The sequence below is a fragment of the Heptranchias perlo genome, chromosome 2 (assembly GCF_035084215.1).
Source record: "Heptranchias perlo isolate sHepPer1 chromosome 2, sHepPer1.hap1, whole genome shotgun sequence".
NCBI classification, from domain to species: domain Eukaryota; kingdom Metazoa; phylum Chordata; class Chondrichthyes; order Hexanchiformes; family Hexanchidae; genus Heptranchias; species Heptranchias perlo.
Genome location: NC_090326.1, coordinates 92,273,833 through 92,292,739, shown reverse-complemented (window position 1 = coordinate 92,292,739; position 18,907 = coordinate 92,273,833). Strand labels below are relative to the sequence as shown.

General features: G+C 45.7%; 1 protein-coding gene across 1 annotated transcript in view; it reads left to right on the top strand.

The window, feature by feature from the left end:
• Nucleotides 1-18,898, top strand: part of sdhaf3 (succinate dehydrogenase complex assembly factor 3) — a 38,526-nt gene extending 19,628 nt beyond the window's left edge. The window contains exon 2 of the mRNA XM_068004200.1: nt 18,599-18,898. Within this exon, the coding sequence (XP_067860301.1) occupies nt 18,599-18,802 (204 nt within the window). The 3' untranslated portion in view covers nt 18,803-18,898. The remainder of the gene's footprint in view (nt 1-18,598) is intronic.
• Nucleotides 18,899-18,907: the final 9 nt, after the last annotated feature.

Genomic DNA, 18,907 nt, shown 5'->3' with positions numbered 1-18,907 from the left:
GATGAGACTTGAATATAATATTCAAGGTGTGGTTTGACCAGAGCACTATAAAGTTTGATCATTACTTCCTCTGACCTATATTCTACTTACTGGCTTCGCTCATTGCTGCTCTGTATTGGTTAGACATGTTTAGCATTGAGTCCACTAAGACTCCTCAATCTCTCAACTTGACCTGTAGCAATTTCAACACCATTCATGGAATACGACTGTCATCTATTTTTCCTTTCTATGCATAGCACTTTGCACTTCTCTGCATTGTTTCATCTGCCATTGTTCTTCCCACTTACATATCTTGTCCAACTCATTCTGTAATTTCAGAGCTGCCTCCTCTGATTCCACTGACCCACCTAGTTGGCATCATCTGTAAACTTGACCATTTTGCATTAAGTTTCTGAATCTAGGTTATTTATGTAAATTAGGAACAGTAGTGGTCCCAGCACTGAGTCCTGAGACACCTCACTCAGTACTTCTTCCAACCACCTCCCCACCCCCCGACTCCAACATAATTCTTCTAATGAAAACTCATCTGCTATCCTCCAGCCAGTTCCTTATCCATTCCTAAGGTTTACCCAGGGTGTTGAATTTAATAGATTTTCATGCAGAACTTTATCAAAAGCCTTTTGGAAGTCGAGATCACTTGGGTTGTCACTTCCTCAAAGTTGTCGAGGAGGTTGGTCAGGCAAAATTTTCCCCTTTTGAATCCCTGAATGCTTTAGTTTTGGATCACTTCAGGGTGGCCATTTTTTTTTAGATAAGTGTTAGCTTAGAAATGCTCACCCCTGCTTCAGAGGTTGTAGGTTCAAGTTGTAGGTCCAGGATGTGAGCACATAATATACGATGAAACTCCAGTGCAGTCTCATTGTCTGAGGTCCTCTCCGTTGAATGAATTTTTTTTTTATTATTCATTCATGGGATGTGGGCGTCGCTGGCAAGGCCAGCATTTATTGCCCATCCCTAATTGCCCTTGAGAAGGTGGTGGTAAAGGTTCTCCCACAGTGCTGTTAGGTAGGGAGTTCCAGGATTTTGACCCAGCGACGATGAAGGAAAGGCGATATATTTCCAAGTCAGGATGGTGTGTGACTTGGAGGGGAACGTGCAGGTGGTGTTGTTCCCATGTGCCTGCTGCCCTTGTCCTTCTAGGTGGTAGAGGTCACGGGTTTGGGAGGTGCTGTCGAAGAAGCGTTGGCAAGTTGCTGCAGTGCATCTTGTAGATGGTACACACTGTAGCCATGGTGCGCCAGTGGTGAAGGAAGTGAATGTTTAGGAAGGTGGATGGGGTGCCAATCAAGCAGGCTGCTGTCCTGGATAGTGTGGAGCTTCTTGAGTGTTGCTGGAGCCGCACTCATCCAGGCAAATGGATGAGTGTTGCTGGAGCCGCACTCATCCAGGCAAATGGATGAGTGTTGCTGGAGCCGCACTCATCCAGGCAAATGGATGCGTGCAGCTCCAACCAGGACCTCATCTGTTCTGGTAGTTGGGCATTGAAGGTCTCATGGTACTATTCAAAGAATAACAGAGAATTCTCCAGTGACCTGTCCACCATTTCTTATTCAATCAGCACCTCCTAAAATGGATTAACTGTTGCTATCATTGCTACAGCTCTCAATGCTATTTGTGGAAATCTTGCTGTATGCAAAATTTGCCCAAATGATTATCAGCACTTTTTTTTAATATACATGTATTTCCAAGCAGCAGCTCTGATGACCGGTACTAATGAAAAGCCTTTTGTGCTCCAATATTAAGGTATGATTACATAAAGGATTATGATGTCATCAGTGCAAGTTTAAGTGACAATTAAAAATTGATAGTCAGGAGCTAATCGAACAGGCTTTCTCCTTTTGATCACCATCCATTGACCATAGCTGGAAAATGCATGTATGGGAGTTGGATAAAGATAGGTTCAAGCCTGGTTCTGATATTCACCATTGTCACGTAGCCTGCCAGTTATTTTATCGCTGACTAGGATCCACACATGAAGAATGGCCACTTGGGCAAGGCACTGGAGGATAATCAATTGCACCCTAGCATGAGTTAGCACCTTTGGAAGATGAGCAGAAAAATTGGGGGGATGAAGAAGAAAATAAACACAGCATACTCACAAGTCGATGCTTGAAGGAGAAGGGAGTGTAGGAGGAGGTATGTTATTCCATGTAGATATTGTGAGAAACTTATTCAAAAGTTTCCAACTTAATAGAAAATGTACCTAATTTCATTAGTTCTCATACATATGGAGATCTGTAACCCTGTTGTCAGCTACAGGATCATCAGTGATCAGTTCACTGTGGAATCTTCAAGATGGTCTTTTATGCTTTGTTTGAGTGTCATTTTGGCTCAGTTGGTTGCACTGTCACCTGAGCCAGAAAGTTGTGGGTTCAAGCCCCACTCCTGGACTTGAGCACATAATCTAGGCTGACATTTCAGTGCAGTACAGAGGGAGTGCTGCAGTGCCGGAGGTGCCCTCGAGAACCAAATACATCTCAAAAGTTTAAGTAGTCTGTCAATTTGCAGGTAAAAGTCTCAATGAAACAAATTAGAAATAATTTTTAAAATCAAGGTTATATAATTAATTTTATAATTTCATATACATTAATAGATAAATGTAAAATATTGCTGAAACCCACTTGGATTTTTCTTTACAAGGTACTCAATGGACCCCTAGATATGCAGAACATATACCTTTTTATTAGAGAAACCTAGATGAGGGGCTAAACTCCATAGTGCGGAATACAAGGTTGAAAAGAGTAGGTGAGATAAATCAGATCGTGATTAAGTGATACCAAGCTTGGTCTTTAAAAAGCATAAGAATGTAGGAGTTCCACAGTTTTGAGGTCCTGGAAAAGAGTCGGAAAGAGTAGGTAACTACAGTGAGTCTTGGTTTTATCACTTGTGGGGTACAGGGAGGAGGACAAGTGTAGTACAGTGACACAGAATAGAGTCGTAGGAGTTGTTAGTTCTGATGCATTACTGAGAAACTGATGACAGTGACTCAGCTGAAGTTTTCTTAATATTTTCTATACTCAGTTATTCCCTTTTATAAAATTATAGAACAATTAAATCATGTCAATACTGTGATCTTTTTGAAAAATTTTTATATTATTTGAACAAACTGTATTTAAAGTGTGCTTTTCATAACAGCTTGCAGCTGTACTCAATTCTGACTTCAGTTCCTGCAGGTACAGTATAGATTAGCATCAGGATAATGCAGTTAAATGCAGAAAGTACAGAAACTGAAAGTATATCTAACACTAGAACTTTATTGTAGCAGTCCCATAGTGGTTCTTTATCCCAACGCTTTCTTGAATCATATTTAATCATAATTATAAAGGATTTTTTTTTAAAACTATGCTTACAATCTAGAATCATTTAAATTACATTGAAACTCTTCATAAAGTACCAGAAAGTTACCTTGAAATAAATTTTGACTTTGTACTGTAATAGAGGAGCATCTTTTTAAATTATATATTTTTAAAATTCTCACATTCCAGCTAGTATTGGACTTTCCAGTTATGTTCAAATAGCAGGTTTGGCATCTAGTTAGGGAATGATCCCAATCCTCATGCAGCTCAATTAAAGCTGAGTGAGGATTGGGATTAAGTTGCAGGGTCATCTCCAACCTGGAGATGACCCTGCAATTTACAACATCACGTAGATCTTTTGCAATCCAGAAACCAATCTGGCAGGTGGGAATGAGTCTGCTTTTTACACAGGTAGGACTGGCTATTTCCTCTCAGGAAAGAAAGTACTTGCATTTATATAGATCCCTTCACATCCTCTGGATGTACCAAAGAGCTTCACCGCCAGTTTTAAAGTGTAGTCACTACTGTTTTGTGGCAGCCAATCTGCACACAGCAAGATTCCGCAAACAACAGCTGAGATAAATGACCAGTTAATCTTTTTTTGATGGTGTTGGTTGAGTGAGGAATGTTGGCAAGGACACCAAGAAAACTTGCCTGCACTTCAGATAGTGCCATAAGAATTTTTTTATATATCCATTTGAACAGGCAGACAGATCCTCTGTTTAAGGTCTCATCCAAAATACAACATTGTGAACAATGCAGTTCAGTGCTTCAGTACTGCGCTGAAGTGCCAGCCTAGATTATGTGCTCAAGTTTGGAGTGGTGACTCAGATGCTGCCACTGAGCCAGGCTGACAGAGGAGATACTCTCCATTAGCTGTTCCTTGCTGCTTTCCACTTTCATTCAACCATATTGCCCTGCTTTAACTGAAATATTGTAAATATCTTTTACGGTGACATAGTGCTATGTTCAGATTCAGCAAAATAGGAACCTAAATATGGCAGTGGGGTGGGCGCGCTCATTACCCGCCAGAAGTATGCACCCGCCAGGTAAAGGCAGAGAAAGAGGCATCCAGAGCACCTGCCTAAAACAGGCGTTAGGCCCTTTGCATATACAAATAGAGGGCCTACTGCCTGTTTGAGGCCCCCATTGCAAAATTGGTTTGCCATCAACAGAGCTGGCATCGGGCCAGCTGTGTTCAGGAAAACATGGTCTACACGCAGCTTAACCAGCTGTCCTTAAAGGGACTGCTAGAGGCCGCCACTAAAAAGGTAAGTTTTTTTTCCAAATACTTTCCTTAATGTGGAGCTGGGAGGAGCAGGAGCTCAACTGCAGTACCGAAGACTGTTGCCAACACCTGCTCGGCCCCTTCCCAATTCCCCCCCCCCCACCCCACACACCACACACCCGCTCTCTCAGCACCTACCTGAGGGTCATTGCCAGCGAAGCAGCAGCCAAAAATTGAAATACTCTTCATGGGTGAGCTGCCTGGGGATGCCCAGCAGGTGTCTACAGTTCGATGGTCTCATGTATATGAGGCTTAAGCCTCAATATCAGGAGTTGCTTGGGCCTACCCGTCTGGAATTGTACCTTTTCTAGGCCCAAATGTCTTATTCCCCCTTCCTTATTCCATGACAATTAATGGTGCATTTCTGGGGGCGGGGGTCGGGGGGGGGGGGGGAGGAGGAGAGGAGATATAGGAATTTGGTCCCCTGATAAATTTTGAATTTGACATTAAAAATGATGCATTCTAATTAATATTAACCACTTTTATACTTCCCAATTGATAAGATTTTAATCTCAAAAACTGAAAGATAAGTGGCATTGGGTTTCAACACCAACCAGATTATCACTTTCACTCACCCCTTTAGAGAAGCATTTTCCACTCCCCTCACAGGAGCACTTTCCCCTCCAATGCACCACACCCTATTGTTAACACACACTCTACCCCATCTAACACAGAAGTACTGCACCCCCTCCAGATCCAGTTCACTGACACAAGATACTCCTACAAACCCAGAGAGACACTATATCCCCTCAAAAGGTCCCAATTGAAGCTAGTACTCTTCTTCTCCCTCTTTGCTCTAGTTCAAACTTGCACTGTTCTCCCCCTCCAGCCCCTCAGTTCATGCTACCTTCAACTCAACCTAGTGTTCTTGTCCCCTGCTTCCCCAGTTCAAACTGGCACAATTTTTCTAAACCCCTCCTCTCCCATTGAAGGAAGCACTCTTTTCCCCCAGCCTTCATACTGGAACTCTTTCCCCTCCCTCATCCATCTACCAGGAGCTTTAAAAGTAGATGTTGTACAAGATGAAATATCCATTAACATATGGCTGATTGTCATTGAATAAAATGCTCAGGGTGGAATTCTGTTCCTTGGGGCTGAGTTGGAAGGGTGGGCAGCAACGTCCTGAATATTCCTGGATTGGGACTTGTTGGCATGCAGGGCAGGCCCCCAGTGGGCTTCTACTACCGAGGGAGCCATCCAGTGCCAAAAAGGAAAATCTTGCGGTGCTGTAGTAGGACCATTACAGCACCTAAGTGCTCACCCTCTGTTAAAGAATTGATCAGCTCCAAGGCGAGTCAAAGGTTCCCAGCACTATCTGAACAGATTGCTATTTTTCTCTCTCCCCTTCCCCAGGGTAGATTTTAGGAATTTGGCATAAATACTGTCCATGCCTGCCATCCTACAGTTAGCAAGGCAGTGCAGTGTGTTGACCATTTGCTCCCATCAAACTGGTTGATTGAGGCCTTCTATCTGTGCAGCAGTCTCCACAGGCCTTTCCATCTTCCATGCAAATAGGTGCTTGCTGCAGCCTATTGGGATAGATGCAAACTCACTGTAGCAGGATATTGGGGGTGGGGGGGGCAGGACATCGGGGCTGTGATCAGGGGGTGGGGGGGAAGCCAGGACATCAGGGGGCGATCAGGGCTGGTGGGGGCGAGCCAGGACATTGTGTGGGGGGGGGGGGGGCGGTGGATCAGGGCTGGAAGGGGGAGTTAAAATCAAGGCTAATGTGTCAAGAAAAAGTAATTGATGCCTTCTGGGATTGATTAACTTACTCTTGTAAAGGTTTGGGAGTCTTTAGAAGGCCTTAGAAGAATTTATGCCAGGCTTCCACTGGTGTGAGTTCCACTGAGGCCTTTCAAGGGTGTAAAGGGAGGAATTTCCCAGGCAAGCACGCGAACCTACGCCTGCCCCCCAATATGGGTCCTTGGGGCTCCCGATGGCCCCATCACCGGTTGTAACTCCTACATACAGCCCCAGGAATTTCAGGGCCTGGGTATTGTTAGCTGGAGTGCTCATCTAAAATTGGTAGTTTGATTATATTGCATAGCATAGCTTTTTGATTGGTCTCTGAAACTTCTTGACTAATTATGACTGTTTGTACTGCTAGTCCCAAAGTGACTACCACGTCCCTCCTCTAACCCACAAATCAATATGCAATTACATATTGGCAGTGGGAACCCAGCTGGACTACATGCTACTACTTTTAAAATTAGGAAACACTTGAACTGTTTGAACTGCATCCAATATTTTTGTCTACCTTTGTATGCAGGCATGCACAAGTGACATTAGGTGGTCATGCTCAATCTTTTTTATTATAATCAATTCCATTTGTAGATTAAATCCTGTCAGACTCAGACAGCACCATAGATAACCCAGTGCAACCCCAGAATCTATAAGTTGAGGATTGAAAAATCTGGAATTTTAATGGTGCTGAATGTTGCATTATTATGTTTATAAATTAAGAGAGTCTGATAACCAGCAGCATGTTGTGAATGCTTGGCTGTAAATCAATCTGATGTCATGCTTGAAAGCCATTCACTGACTGTTTAACCCACCGTCATCGATTTGACATTGTAATGACATTCTTTTTTATTTCTTAACATCCCTGTTTGCTGACTTGTTAAGATGTAAAACAAGTGCACTCTTGTGTTTCCTCTATTGGTAGTTTGAGACACAGAAAATTAATGTTAAATTTCATAAGCAGCATTTCGAAACTTTACCCTCCAACCTAAATGCTAAATTTCTATAAAACATGTGGCTTTTATTTCAGTCATACTGTTGCAGTAAGGAGCTATGCCCACCATGTTGCAGGCTGACAGGTATCCACTGACTTTACAGAGTGTAATAGAAAGCAGCTCCATTTGCAAATGGCACCACTTCTTTATCTCGTTTCAGTGCCCAAGGTGCCTGTAAGTAATTGTTTCTTACTTCAGACTCCAAGGGATACCTGGGTACCACCATCTTTGGGCTGCTCATTTAAGATCATAGTCAGTATTTGATTTGATTTATTTCTCAGTATTTTAAACAGCATAGATGTTATATGGATCTCCATATGACCAGGCAGAAATTCAAGACATCCTTCCCAAGACATATTTATTGCATTCAGGTTTCAGACAAAATAAGAACTAATCTTTATTCTCGATGAAAGATTCCAATATCTGAAAGACCAGCTTCTGGTCTTTATCCAAGGAGTAGAGTTGTGATGAAACCTAACTTGGAGCCCGAGAACTAACGAGAGTTTCCATCTTTCTGATTCCCAATGCCAAATTATTCATACAATCCTTACAACTGAACCTATTGGTATATTGGGCGTCACTTTAGTACCCGCTATCGGGTGCTTTCCTGGTGGGGGGGCTCCGAAAATCGGAGAATCCCGGCGCGGTACCGGAGCCCGCCCCGAACCCGCGCACTTCCGGGTTCCCCGCTGACGCGCCGGCGTGCGCGCGCAGCCCCCGCTGGTGGGAATCCCACAGGCAATTAAAGCCAGCGGGGTTCCACTTGAAGGTATTTATTTAGGTATTTCAGGTCATTAACTGACCTGATTAAAGGATTATGTGGGATTTTAGAGCAAACTGGGACTGTTTCCCACACTGGGGGAAACACTCCCAGGTCAAATGGACGTGTTGCAGCTATCAGCCTGTGGCAGAAGCAAAGGTCCATTTGACAGGTTGGGGGGGTGGGGGAGACCCTCACCCATTGCAGAAGGCCACTCTGTCACTTTGGACAAAGTTTGGCCTCCACCACCCTCCTCCTGACAGTCAAAGTCACCAACCTGCACACTTACCCCGGGGTCCGGAGGCATGTACCTACCTTGCGGACCCCCCAGATGTACATCTTGTGGATGGGGGCCGCCGTAGCTGCAGTCATGACATCCTCGGAGGGCGAACAGCATCACCAGCCTCACCAGCCTCGCCATCCACGCCGTCCACCTCTGATACGTGGAGCTCCACAACAGAATGCTGTGACACATCCACCTGTACAGCAGGAGGGAGGGCTACCGCAGAGAGAGATGCGTCGCAGGGGGCACTACCCTTGCCACAGGGTCCACAGACCGAGGCTCAGCTTCCTGGACCTCTCTGAGCAGCAGTGCACACGGATGCTCAGAGTCACTCGACATGTAGTCGTGGACATCTGCAGCCTCTTTCATGCCGAGCTGCTCCTGGCTGGCCCGAGCACCATCTTCTTACCTGTCGCTGTCAAAGTCACCACTGCCCTCAACAACTTCTCCTCCGCATCCTTCCAGGGTGCAACCGGGGACATCACCGATGTCTCTCAGTCGTCTGCGCAAAAGAGCCCTGCAAATACACCTACACCCACTCTGCAGTGACACAATGGGTGGCATCAGTTGTGGGTCCTCATAGTGATCCTCAGGAGAGGGCATTATTGCACAAACCAGACAGGATTTGCGAAGACATGGCAGTAGTGGTGCCAATATAGTATGTAATGTGAGTTGGTCAGAAATTCAATATAAGTAACACCCATGACAAACCCTCAGACACCCTTGTGCATCCCCTTCATGCTCACGACACGTTTGCCTTACGCTGCCTATTGCACATATGTGATGCATGCCCTGTGGCTGCAGCACAGGTAGTGGCAGGTTGAGTGAGGCTGGCCGTGAAAGAGATGCACGAGAGCCATGAGATTGTATGAGGATTGGGTTGAGTGGTAGTGGCGGGATGAGTACTGGCGAGGTGAGTAGGTGCAGGTAAGATGAGGATGAGGTTTGAGTGGGTATGAGGGGTGATGTGACAGAGTTGTGTTGGCAGTGCTGAAGGAGATGTGGGGTGGGGGCAGTGATGTGGCAGACGGAGTGTAGGGGAAAGACTACGTGTACTCACTTTGGCTGACCTACTGAGGTCATTGGAGCACCTCCTGCACTGTATGCAGGTGCACGATATGTTGGTGGTGCAGGTGACCTCCTCTGCCACCTCGAGCCAGGCCTTCCTGGTGGCAGAGGCAGGCCGCTTCCTCCCGCCCGCCGGGAGGAAGATCTCTGTCCTCCCCCTCCTCCTCACCCCATGTATTGATACCTGGAGTGTGAGGGCATCATTAAACTGGGAGCAGACTTCCCCCTGGGCTTCTCCATGCTGTAATTTTTTCTATTTGTTGCAGCATCTGTCAGTGGAGGACTGCCCCTTTAAATAGAGCGCCTCCAGCTGACAGATCGTACTGCGCATGCGCAGCCCGCCCGACGCGCAGATCAGCGGTGGGGAACCCGGAAGACAAGGTAAGTGGATCCAATTAGTGGATTGTCTGCTACAATCGCGCGGGAAGCTGACTAATTTCACCGGGCACGTTACCCACGCGCCCGATAGCCCCCCCGCCGAGAACCCGCAGCCCTGCTAACAGCAGGCCCGTTGTCTTTGAAACATTCCAGCAGATGCAAAACAACAGTCTGAATTAGGAGGCAAGTGATGAACAAAGGAACTTGGGGGCCCCTCCAAAGACTGCTCCAACTGCACCTGTGCAGGGGCAGACTCGGCCACCTGGAGAGGAGGCAGCATTGCGGGGACTGGTTGAGAGGGGGGGCAATGGGTGAGACGTGGGGGCACTTTGAGTGGAGTCCCCACTTCCATGTCCCCTTTCGCCTTCTTCCCTCCCCTGGGCCAGGCCCACACCGCCCACACCACTCCTACCACTCTGCTGGACGACAGTTTGGAGGACATGTGTGAAGCCTTGTAAGGCCAGTGCTAGAGTATCTGCCTGCCTGTTTAAGGCAGCAGAATGTTGTTCACCCTGAGTCTAAAGGGCCGTTGTCAGGGCCTGAATGGACTCATTGGTGAGTCATGCTTGAAGCTCTATGGAGGCTAGCCTTCCCTCCATCGCAGACATTCCTGCACTTACCCGTGATACTATCTCAGAGATGCCCTCATGGCCTTGTGACAGTATCTCAGAGATGCCCTCCTTTACCTGTGCCACCATTCCACTCATGCAGGAGTTGGACTGCTCCATCCTCTGCGCTATTGTGCTGGAACAGGCGCATGGCACCTGTTCCAGCACCTCGCAAATGTGCTGCTGCCCCTTGATCATTCTCCTTTTCATGGATGACCTCCAGGATTCAGCATCTGTGTCCAGCTGAGCAGAGCCTGGAGAAGAGTGCTCCCACCGATGCGGACTCTCCACAGCTGCCCCTGCCACCAGTGTCTGCTCATGCTCACGTGTGTGTGACTCACCGTGCGCGACCCCAACTAAGTGAGGACGGGGACCCACCGAGGTGTGTGTATCTGCGCTGGGTGATGGCTCGCTCAGATGTGACGGTGCCCCCTCAGAGGCCAGCAGGTCCTCCGAGGAATTGTCCTCCGCCATTATGGCGGTTGCTGAAGGCCCTGTGAGAGAACAGGCGGTAATATGAAGCATGATGACAGATGTTGAGGCGCTTAAGATGGCAAGGCATGTTAACATCGATTGTTAATTGTGTGTGCTGAATGTTAAAGTTCTGTCACCAGAAGTTTGTTGGGTGCCAGTCTCTGCGTCCCTGACAGACAGGCACCTGAGGGCGCGGCTCAGTTCCAGTGCCTCCTGCTCCTCATCTGTGAGGACGACTAGATGTTGTGGCCCCCCGCTGGTCCTCACCCTCTCCCGTGCATTCTGGGCTCTCTTCTCCTATAAGGGGAGAAAGTAGAGATGCATGAGTGAGTGATGGTGACGTGGCCAGCCGCTGAATGCATTGGTTTGGGTGAGGCTGACAGTGAAGGAGATGCATCAGAGGGTGAGTATGAGACAGAGCCACGACATTGTATGAGGATTGGGTTGAGTGTTAGTGGTGGGATGAGTACTGGGGAGGGAGGAAGTGCAGGTAAGTTGAGGATGAGGTTTGAGTGGGTGTAAGGAGTGATGTGATAGAGTAGTGTTGGCAGTGCAGGAGGAGTTGTGGGGTGGGGGCGGTGATGTGGAAGATGGAGTGTAGGAGAATGAGTAAGTGTACTCACTTTGGCTGACCTAGTTAGATCATTGAAGTGCTTCCTGCACTGCATCCAGGTGCGGGAGACGTTGCTGCTGCTGGTGACCTCCTCTGCAACCTCGAGCCAGGCCTTCTTGGTGGCAGAGGCAGGCCACTTCCTCCTGTCTGCTGGGTAAAATACATCCCTCCTGCTCCTCACCCCATCCAGTAGCACCAGGAGTGAGGCATCACTGAATCTAGAAGCAGCCTTTTCCCTGGGCTACTCCATTGTGTAATTTTGGGTGTTTGCTTCAGGATCAACATTGGAGGACTGCCCCTTTTAAATAGGGCTCCTCCAGCTGACAGCCTGTGATGCGAGTGCGCAGTCTGCCCGCTGCGCAGGTTTCCGACGGGAAACCCGGAAGCCATGTTAAGTGGCTCCAATTTACCTGTGATCGCGTGGGGAATGGACAGATTTTACTGGGCGGGTTACCCCGTGCCCAGTCGTCCCTCTGCTGCCATCCCGCCTCCCCGGTAATATCGGGGCCTTGAACTGTAAGGCCCGAGTGGACACCTATTGGATGAAGCTCAGCATCCTATTAATCTTTTTATAATCTCCTGTTCAATCATTGACCCTTCATCCTTTCAGGCTGAGTTCTGCTGGATTGCTACATAACCTATCAACAGATTCAGTCATGAACAGTCTGACTAATATCATAATTATTTCTGCTGAGTATCCTGATTATTGTATTTTTTGAAGATTTAAAAATACAAACATAATCTCTCTAGTTTTGCAGAAATCTGCAGTCAGTTAATCAAAACGTGTACTGTGACTATTTGAATTTTTTAAACCTTTTCAAATTATTGAATTTTACAGCACTGAAGTAGGCAATCTGATCTCAATTCATGCCTGAACCTACTCTGAAAGAGCTATCCACTTAGTTCCATTTCCCTGCCCTTTCCCCATACCCTTTTAATTTTTTCTTTTACAAATATATATCCATTTCCTTTTTGAAAGCTATTACGGATTCTTGGTAGGGCATTCCACATCCAACAACCCTCTCTATAAAAACATTCTCCTAACCTCTCCCTCATTTTAAAAAATAAATGTCTGCCTTCTAGTTACTGATCCATCGACTAGTGAAAAGAGGTTTTCTCTATTTACCTTATTAAAACCATCTTTCCACTTTCTCTCCCTTCTTCACCTTCACCACTCATGCCGGAATACGGTATCTCACCAAATGGCCTTTACTGACTTGTGATATTTCATAGAAAGTTACAGCACAGAAGGAGGCCATTCGGCCCATCGTGTCCGTGCCGGCTGATAAAGAGCTATCCAGCTTAATCCCACTTTCCAGCACTTGGTCCATAGCCCTGTAGGTTAGGGCACTGCAAGTGCATATCCAAGTACTTTTTAAATGAGTTGAGGGTTTCTGCCTCTACCACCCTTTTAGGCAGTGAGTTCCAGACCCCCACCACCCTCTGGGTGAAAAAATTTCTCCTCAGCTCCACTCTAATCCTTCTACCAATTACTTTAAATCTATGCCCCCTGGTCACTGACCCCTCTGCTAAGGGAAATAGATTCTCCCTATCCACTCTATCTGGTCAGGTCATAATTTTATACGCCTCAATTAAATCACCCCTCAGCCTCCTTTGTTCTAAAGAAAACAACCCCAGCCTATCCAACATTTTCTCATAGCTAAAATTCTCCAGCCCTGGCAACATCCTTGTAAATCTCCTCTGAACCCTCTCTAGTGCAATCACATATTTATTATAATGTGGTGACCAGAACTATATGAAGTATTCAAGCTGTGGCCTAACTACTGTTTTACACAGTTCTATCATAACCTCCCTGCTCTTGTATTCTATGCCTCGGCTAATTATGGAAAGTATCCCGTAAGCCTTTTTAACCACCTTATCTACTTGTCCTGCTGCCTTCAGGGATCTGAAGACATGCACTCCAAGGTCCCTTTGTTCCTCTACAGCTCTCCGTATCCTCCCATTTATTGTGTATTCCCTCGCCTTGTTTACCCTCCCCGAATGCATCACCTCACACTTCTCTGGATTGAATTCCATTTGCCACTTTTTTGCCCAAGTGACCAGTCCATTGATATCTTCCTGCAGTCTACAGCTTTCCTCCTCACTATCAACCACATGGCCAATTTTTGTATCATCTGCAAACTTGTTGATCAAGCCCCCCATATTCAAGTCCAAATCATTAATATATACCATAAAAAGCAAGGGACCTAGTACTGAGCCTTGCGGAACCCCACTGGAAACAACCTTCTAGTTGCAAAAACACCCGTCAACCATTACCCTTTGCTTCATGTGACTGAGACTATTTTAGATCCAACTAGCCACTTTCCCTGGGATCCCATGGGCTTTTACTTTTTTGACCAGTCTGCCAATTGGGACCTTGTCAAAAACCTTGCCAAAATCCATGTACACTGCATCAAACGGTTTACACTCATCGACCCTCCTTTTTACCTCCTCAAAAAATTCAATCAAGTTAGTCAGGCATGACCTTCCCTTAACAAATCCATGCTAACTGTCCTTGATTAACTCGTGCCTTTCTAATTGACGATTTATGCTGTCCCTCAGAATTGATTCCAATAATTTTCCCACCATCGAGGTTAGATTGACTGGCTTATAATTACTCGGTCTATCTCTTACCTCCTTTTTAAATAACGGTACAACGTTAGCAGTCCTCCGGCACCACGCCTGTAGCCAGGGACGATTGGAAAATGATGGTCAGTATTTTACAGTATATATAACAGTAAGTGTGAGCTGGTTATTCGACTGCAGGGACATCACAGCCAAACTTTATTTTGTCTATTCATGTATGTTTCAGTAGAGGTCAGTATGTAGAAATTGTAAGTGGTAACCCAGAGGCTAACCGTAGCACCCCTACTGTTACTCCAGCTGAAAGCTATTTTAGCACCCGCTATCGGGTGCGTTCCCCGCGGGGGAGCTCCGAAAATCGGAGAATCCCGGCGCGGTACCGGAGCCCGCCCCGAACCCACGCACTTCCGGGTTCCCCGCTGACGCGCCGGCGTGCGCGTGCAGCCCCCACTGGTGGGAATCCTGCAGGCAATTAAAGCCAGCGGGGTTCCACTTGACAGTATTTATTTAGGTATTTCAGGTCATTAACTGACCTGATTAAGGGACTATGTGGGATTTTAGAACAAAATGGGACTGTTTCCCACACTGGGGGAAACACTCCCAGGTTGAATGGACGTGTTGCAGCTGTCAGCCTGTGGCAGCTGCAAAGGTCCATTTGACAGGTGAGGGGGGGAGACCCTCACCCATTGCAGGAGGCCACTCCGTCACTCGGGACAAAGTTTGGCCTCCACCACCCTCCTCCTGACAGTCAAAGTCACCAACCTGCACACTTACCCCGGGGTCCGGAGACATGTACCTACCTTGCGGACCCCCTCAGATGTACATCTTGTGGATGGGGGCCGCCGTAGCTGCAGTCATTACCTCCTCGGAGGGCGAACAGCATCACCAGCCTCGCCATCCACGCCGTCCACCTCTGACACGTGGAGCTCCACAACACAGTGCTGTGACACATCCACCTGTACAGGAGGAGGGAGGACTACCGCAGAGAGAGATGCGTCGCAGAGGGCACTACCCTCGCCACAGGGTCCACAGACCGAGGCTCAGCCTCCTGGACCTCTCTGAGCAGCAGTGCACACGGAGGTTCAGAGTCACTCGACATGTAGCCGTGGACATCTGCAGCCTCTTTCATGCCGAGCTGCTCCTGGCTGGCCCGAGCACCATCTTCTTACCTGTCGCTGTCAAAGTCACCACTGCCCTCCACAACTTCTCCTCCGCATCCTTCCAGGGTGCAACCGGGGACATCGCCGATGTCTCTCAGTCGTCTGCTCAGAAGAGCCCTGCAAATACACCTACACCCACTCTGCAGTGACACAATGGGTGGCATCAGTTGTGGGTCCTCATAGTGATCCTCCGGAGCGGGCATTATTGCACAAACCAGACAGAATTCGCGAAGTCATGGCAGTAGTGGTGCCAATATAATGTGTAATGTGAGTTGTTCTGAAGTTCAATATAAGTAACACCCATGACAAACCCTCAAACACCCTTGTGCATCCCCTTCATGCTCACAACACGTTTGCCTTACCCTGCCTACTGCACATATGTGATGCATGCCCTGTGGCTGCAGCACAGGTAGTGGCAGGTTGAGTGAGGCTGGCCGTGAAAGAGATGCACGAGAGGGTGAGCATGAGATAGAGCCATGAGATTGTATGAGGATTGGGTTGAGTGGTAGTGGCGGGGTGAGTACTGGCGAGGTGAGTAGGTGCAGGTAAGATGAGGATGAGGTTTGAGTGGGTATGAGGGGTGATGTGACGGAGTAGTGTTGGCAGTGCCGAAGGAGATGTGGGGTGGGGGCAGTGCTGTGGCAGACGGAGTGTAGGGGAAAGACTACGTGTACTCACTTTGGCTGACCTACTGAGGTCATTGGAGCGCCTCCTGCACTGTATGCAGGTGGGCGATATGTTGGTGGCGCTGGTGACCTCCTCTGCCACCTCAAGCCAGGCCTTCCTGGTGGCAGAGGCGGGCCGCTTCCTCCCGCCCGCCGTGTGGAAGATCTCTGTCCTCCCCCTCCTCCCATGTATTGATACCTGGGGTGAGGCATCATTAAACTGGGAGCAGCCTTCCCCCTGGGCTGCTCCATGCTGTCATTTATGCTATTTGTTGCAGCATCTGTCAGTGGAGGACTGCCCCTTTAAATACAGCGCCTCCAGCTGACAGATCTTACTGCGCATGCGCAGCCCGCCAGACGCGCAGATCAGCAGTGGCGCCCGATAGCCCCCCCCGCTGAGAACCCGCAGCCCTGCTAACATCGGGCCCTAGGAGTCAAACCTGGAACCTTGTATGGCTCAAGAATGGAGACTTTGCGGGTGATTTTAAACCCCAAAAACTGGTGGGTTGGGGGGCAAGGGGGAGTTGAAAAAGGTTGTTTTTCTTGGGTCACAACTGCAAAATTTTCAGACTTTGGATTCCCGGGGGAGGCCTGTACTTTTACACGCCGACATTAAACCCGGAAATAAGGCCAGGTTATGGTCGCAACCCAAAAACAACTATTTTCAACTCCCACCCACCCCCAACCACCCGTTCTTGGTATTTAAAATCACCCCCTTTATCTCAAAACCATTGAGACAGCTTGTATTTTGAACAGTAATTTGTGCATAGTGCAACAGTTTGTTTATTTTTTCCAGCTAATTCTAATCCTACTAATTCTCTGTAAAAATTTAAATCCACAACACTGAATGTTGGAGCAGTGGAGTTGGCCACAAATTGGTTATAGGTGGTTACCTAAGAGCATGGCGGCCCTGCCTCTCGAATATCGAGGTATACGACCCAGAGCAGGGGAAAGATGAAATTACAACTAATAAAATAACATATTTCTAATATTCTGTCTGACTGTTAATCACGTTTTCTTAATGAAAGTATCTCATAAGAAAAAGGCTTTTTAGTTAATCTAGAATTATTGCAGTGTTACCATCTCACATAAGGATTCATATCCAGAATAAGTCCAGAGTTAATCTTAGTTGCCTTCTGCCTGATGTGTCAGTGATTGATGAGAAGGTTAAATATTCCAGTAAGGTACAATGAATGGACTTGTCTGCCAAAAAATGATGCTATGTCACTCATCCGAAGGCATACTCTCTTTAATGGAAAATATAATAAAGGCTTATATAACCACACTAATATATTTAACGGTTAATGCTAATTTTCTATTCCAGCAATGGTGGTTTATTTGAATTAACTTTGTGACTACCATTGTTCACTTAGTCAAAGTACTGTATAGTTTTCCAGCAGGTCACAGAAATGTATTTAAAATAAATTCCAATCTTAGTGATTTTTCAGATCTCCTTTTGGTTTCGCAATATTTTTTTAAATTTCAAAGTTATAAAAATATATGGTAAAAGCCAGCTAGCAACTAATGATTTTTTTTCTTCTAAAAAATCATGCTACATAGTACTGAGCATATTATCTATAGGTATTTTTTTTGAAAGTTCTAATATTACAGGGTGTATTATAGTAATACAGATTCTAAAAGAGTTGTTCTTATCCGTTACATTAGTAAAATGCATTCGACATTTGTACAGTAAAAATGAAAGACACTGTATCCGTTGCAGCAAACCAATTTTTTTATGAAAACATTTTTTTCAATTTGCCAGTAGTGTTTCTTCATACAGTGGTCATATCAGGCATAAGTTCAGTAAGTAAAATCTTTTTGTACAGTTGTATAACTTTTCTAAAAAGGTGTCTTTGGCAAAAACTTCAAATGCTGCCTAAAAATGGAACACTAAGATTAACAGGTATTTAGGAAATAAAAATGTGTGCTTTTGCTTGACTGTTAATTGGTGCTATACTAAGCTATCTTGGATTTAATTAAATTCAATATCTGCAGAACCATTGCCTGAATAGATACTTCAATACCTAATTCAAGAAAATCTTCAAATAACTTTCTTTTCCTTTTTCAACCAGATCCACTACAAAAGTCTGGAAGTACAACATTAAAACAGCATTGAGTTTTATGTTAGAATGCTTAAAATATTATTTTCATCAAAACAAAATAAGTAAAGCTAAATAGAAGTCCCTTAATTCAGCAAAATATATCTTTTAGATTTGTACCCAAGTGACAATAATTTCATTTCAACTACTCAAAGCTTTTTATTTGGAAATATACCTTTTAAAAATATTTTCAATACAGCAGTTACAAAAACAACTTAACTTATTCCTGAATGATTTAGCTTTTTTATATAAAAAAAAGTCAAATTGGAAATACAATTTTAGGCTGAGAGCAGCAGTGTGAAATGGTACTTGCTACTAATCTCCAAACAAATTAAAATTCTGAAATCTACTCTTTTTTACAGTAAATGCCCCTCCCAAAAGTTAATAAATGCTCTCATTTACAGGAAGCTATTTTGATTTCTTGATGGGGAAATCAGTATCTAATGCATTAGTGCAACTGTTGGTCTGTGTGCTGTTTTTAATCTCAGCCTGTTTGATAAAATGTCATTGCTAGCTTGCCTAAATGAGCACTCTTCAGTTTTAGCCTAAAGACTCTAATGCAGTATCTAATTTGTCTATCCTCAGGTATATGCAGATGTACTACAGGCACAGGCTATGGAGAGTGTGATGCATCCAATGCAGAAGGTCCAATATGGAGCCGACCTGACAACAGATAAACTAAAAAGCTTTAGTGGAGAACAGATTGGACAGCTGTATGAACTGATGCAAGAAGCCACAAAACCTAATTACCAGTTCAGTATTGAAGATGACCCCTATCGCAAGAAGTAACAAGAAGTGCTTAACAAACTGGGGAATTATATCTGTTGTACCTGCTATCTATGTATTGTTTTTCTCTTTTAAAAATAATGAAGTCTGAAAATTTAACATATTTTC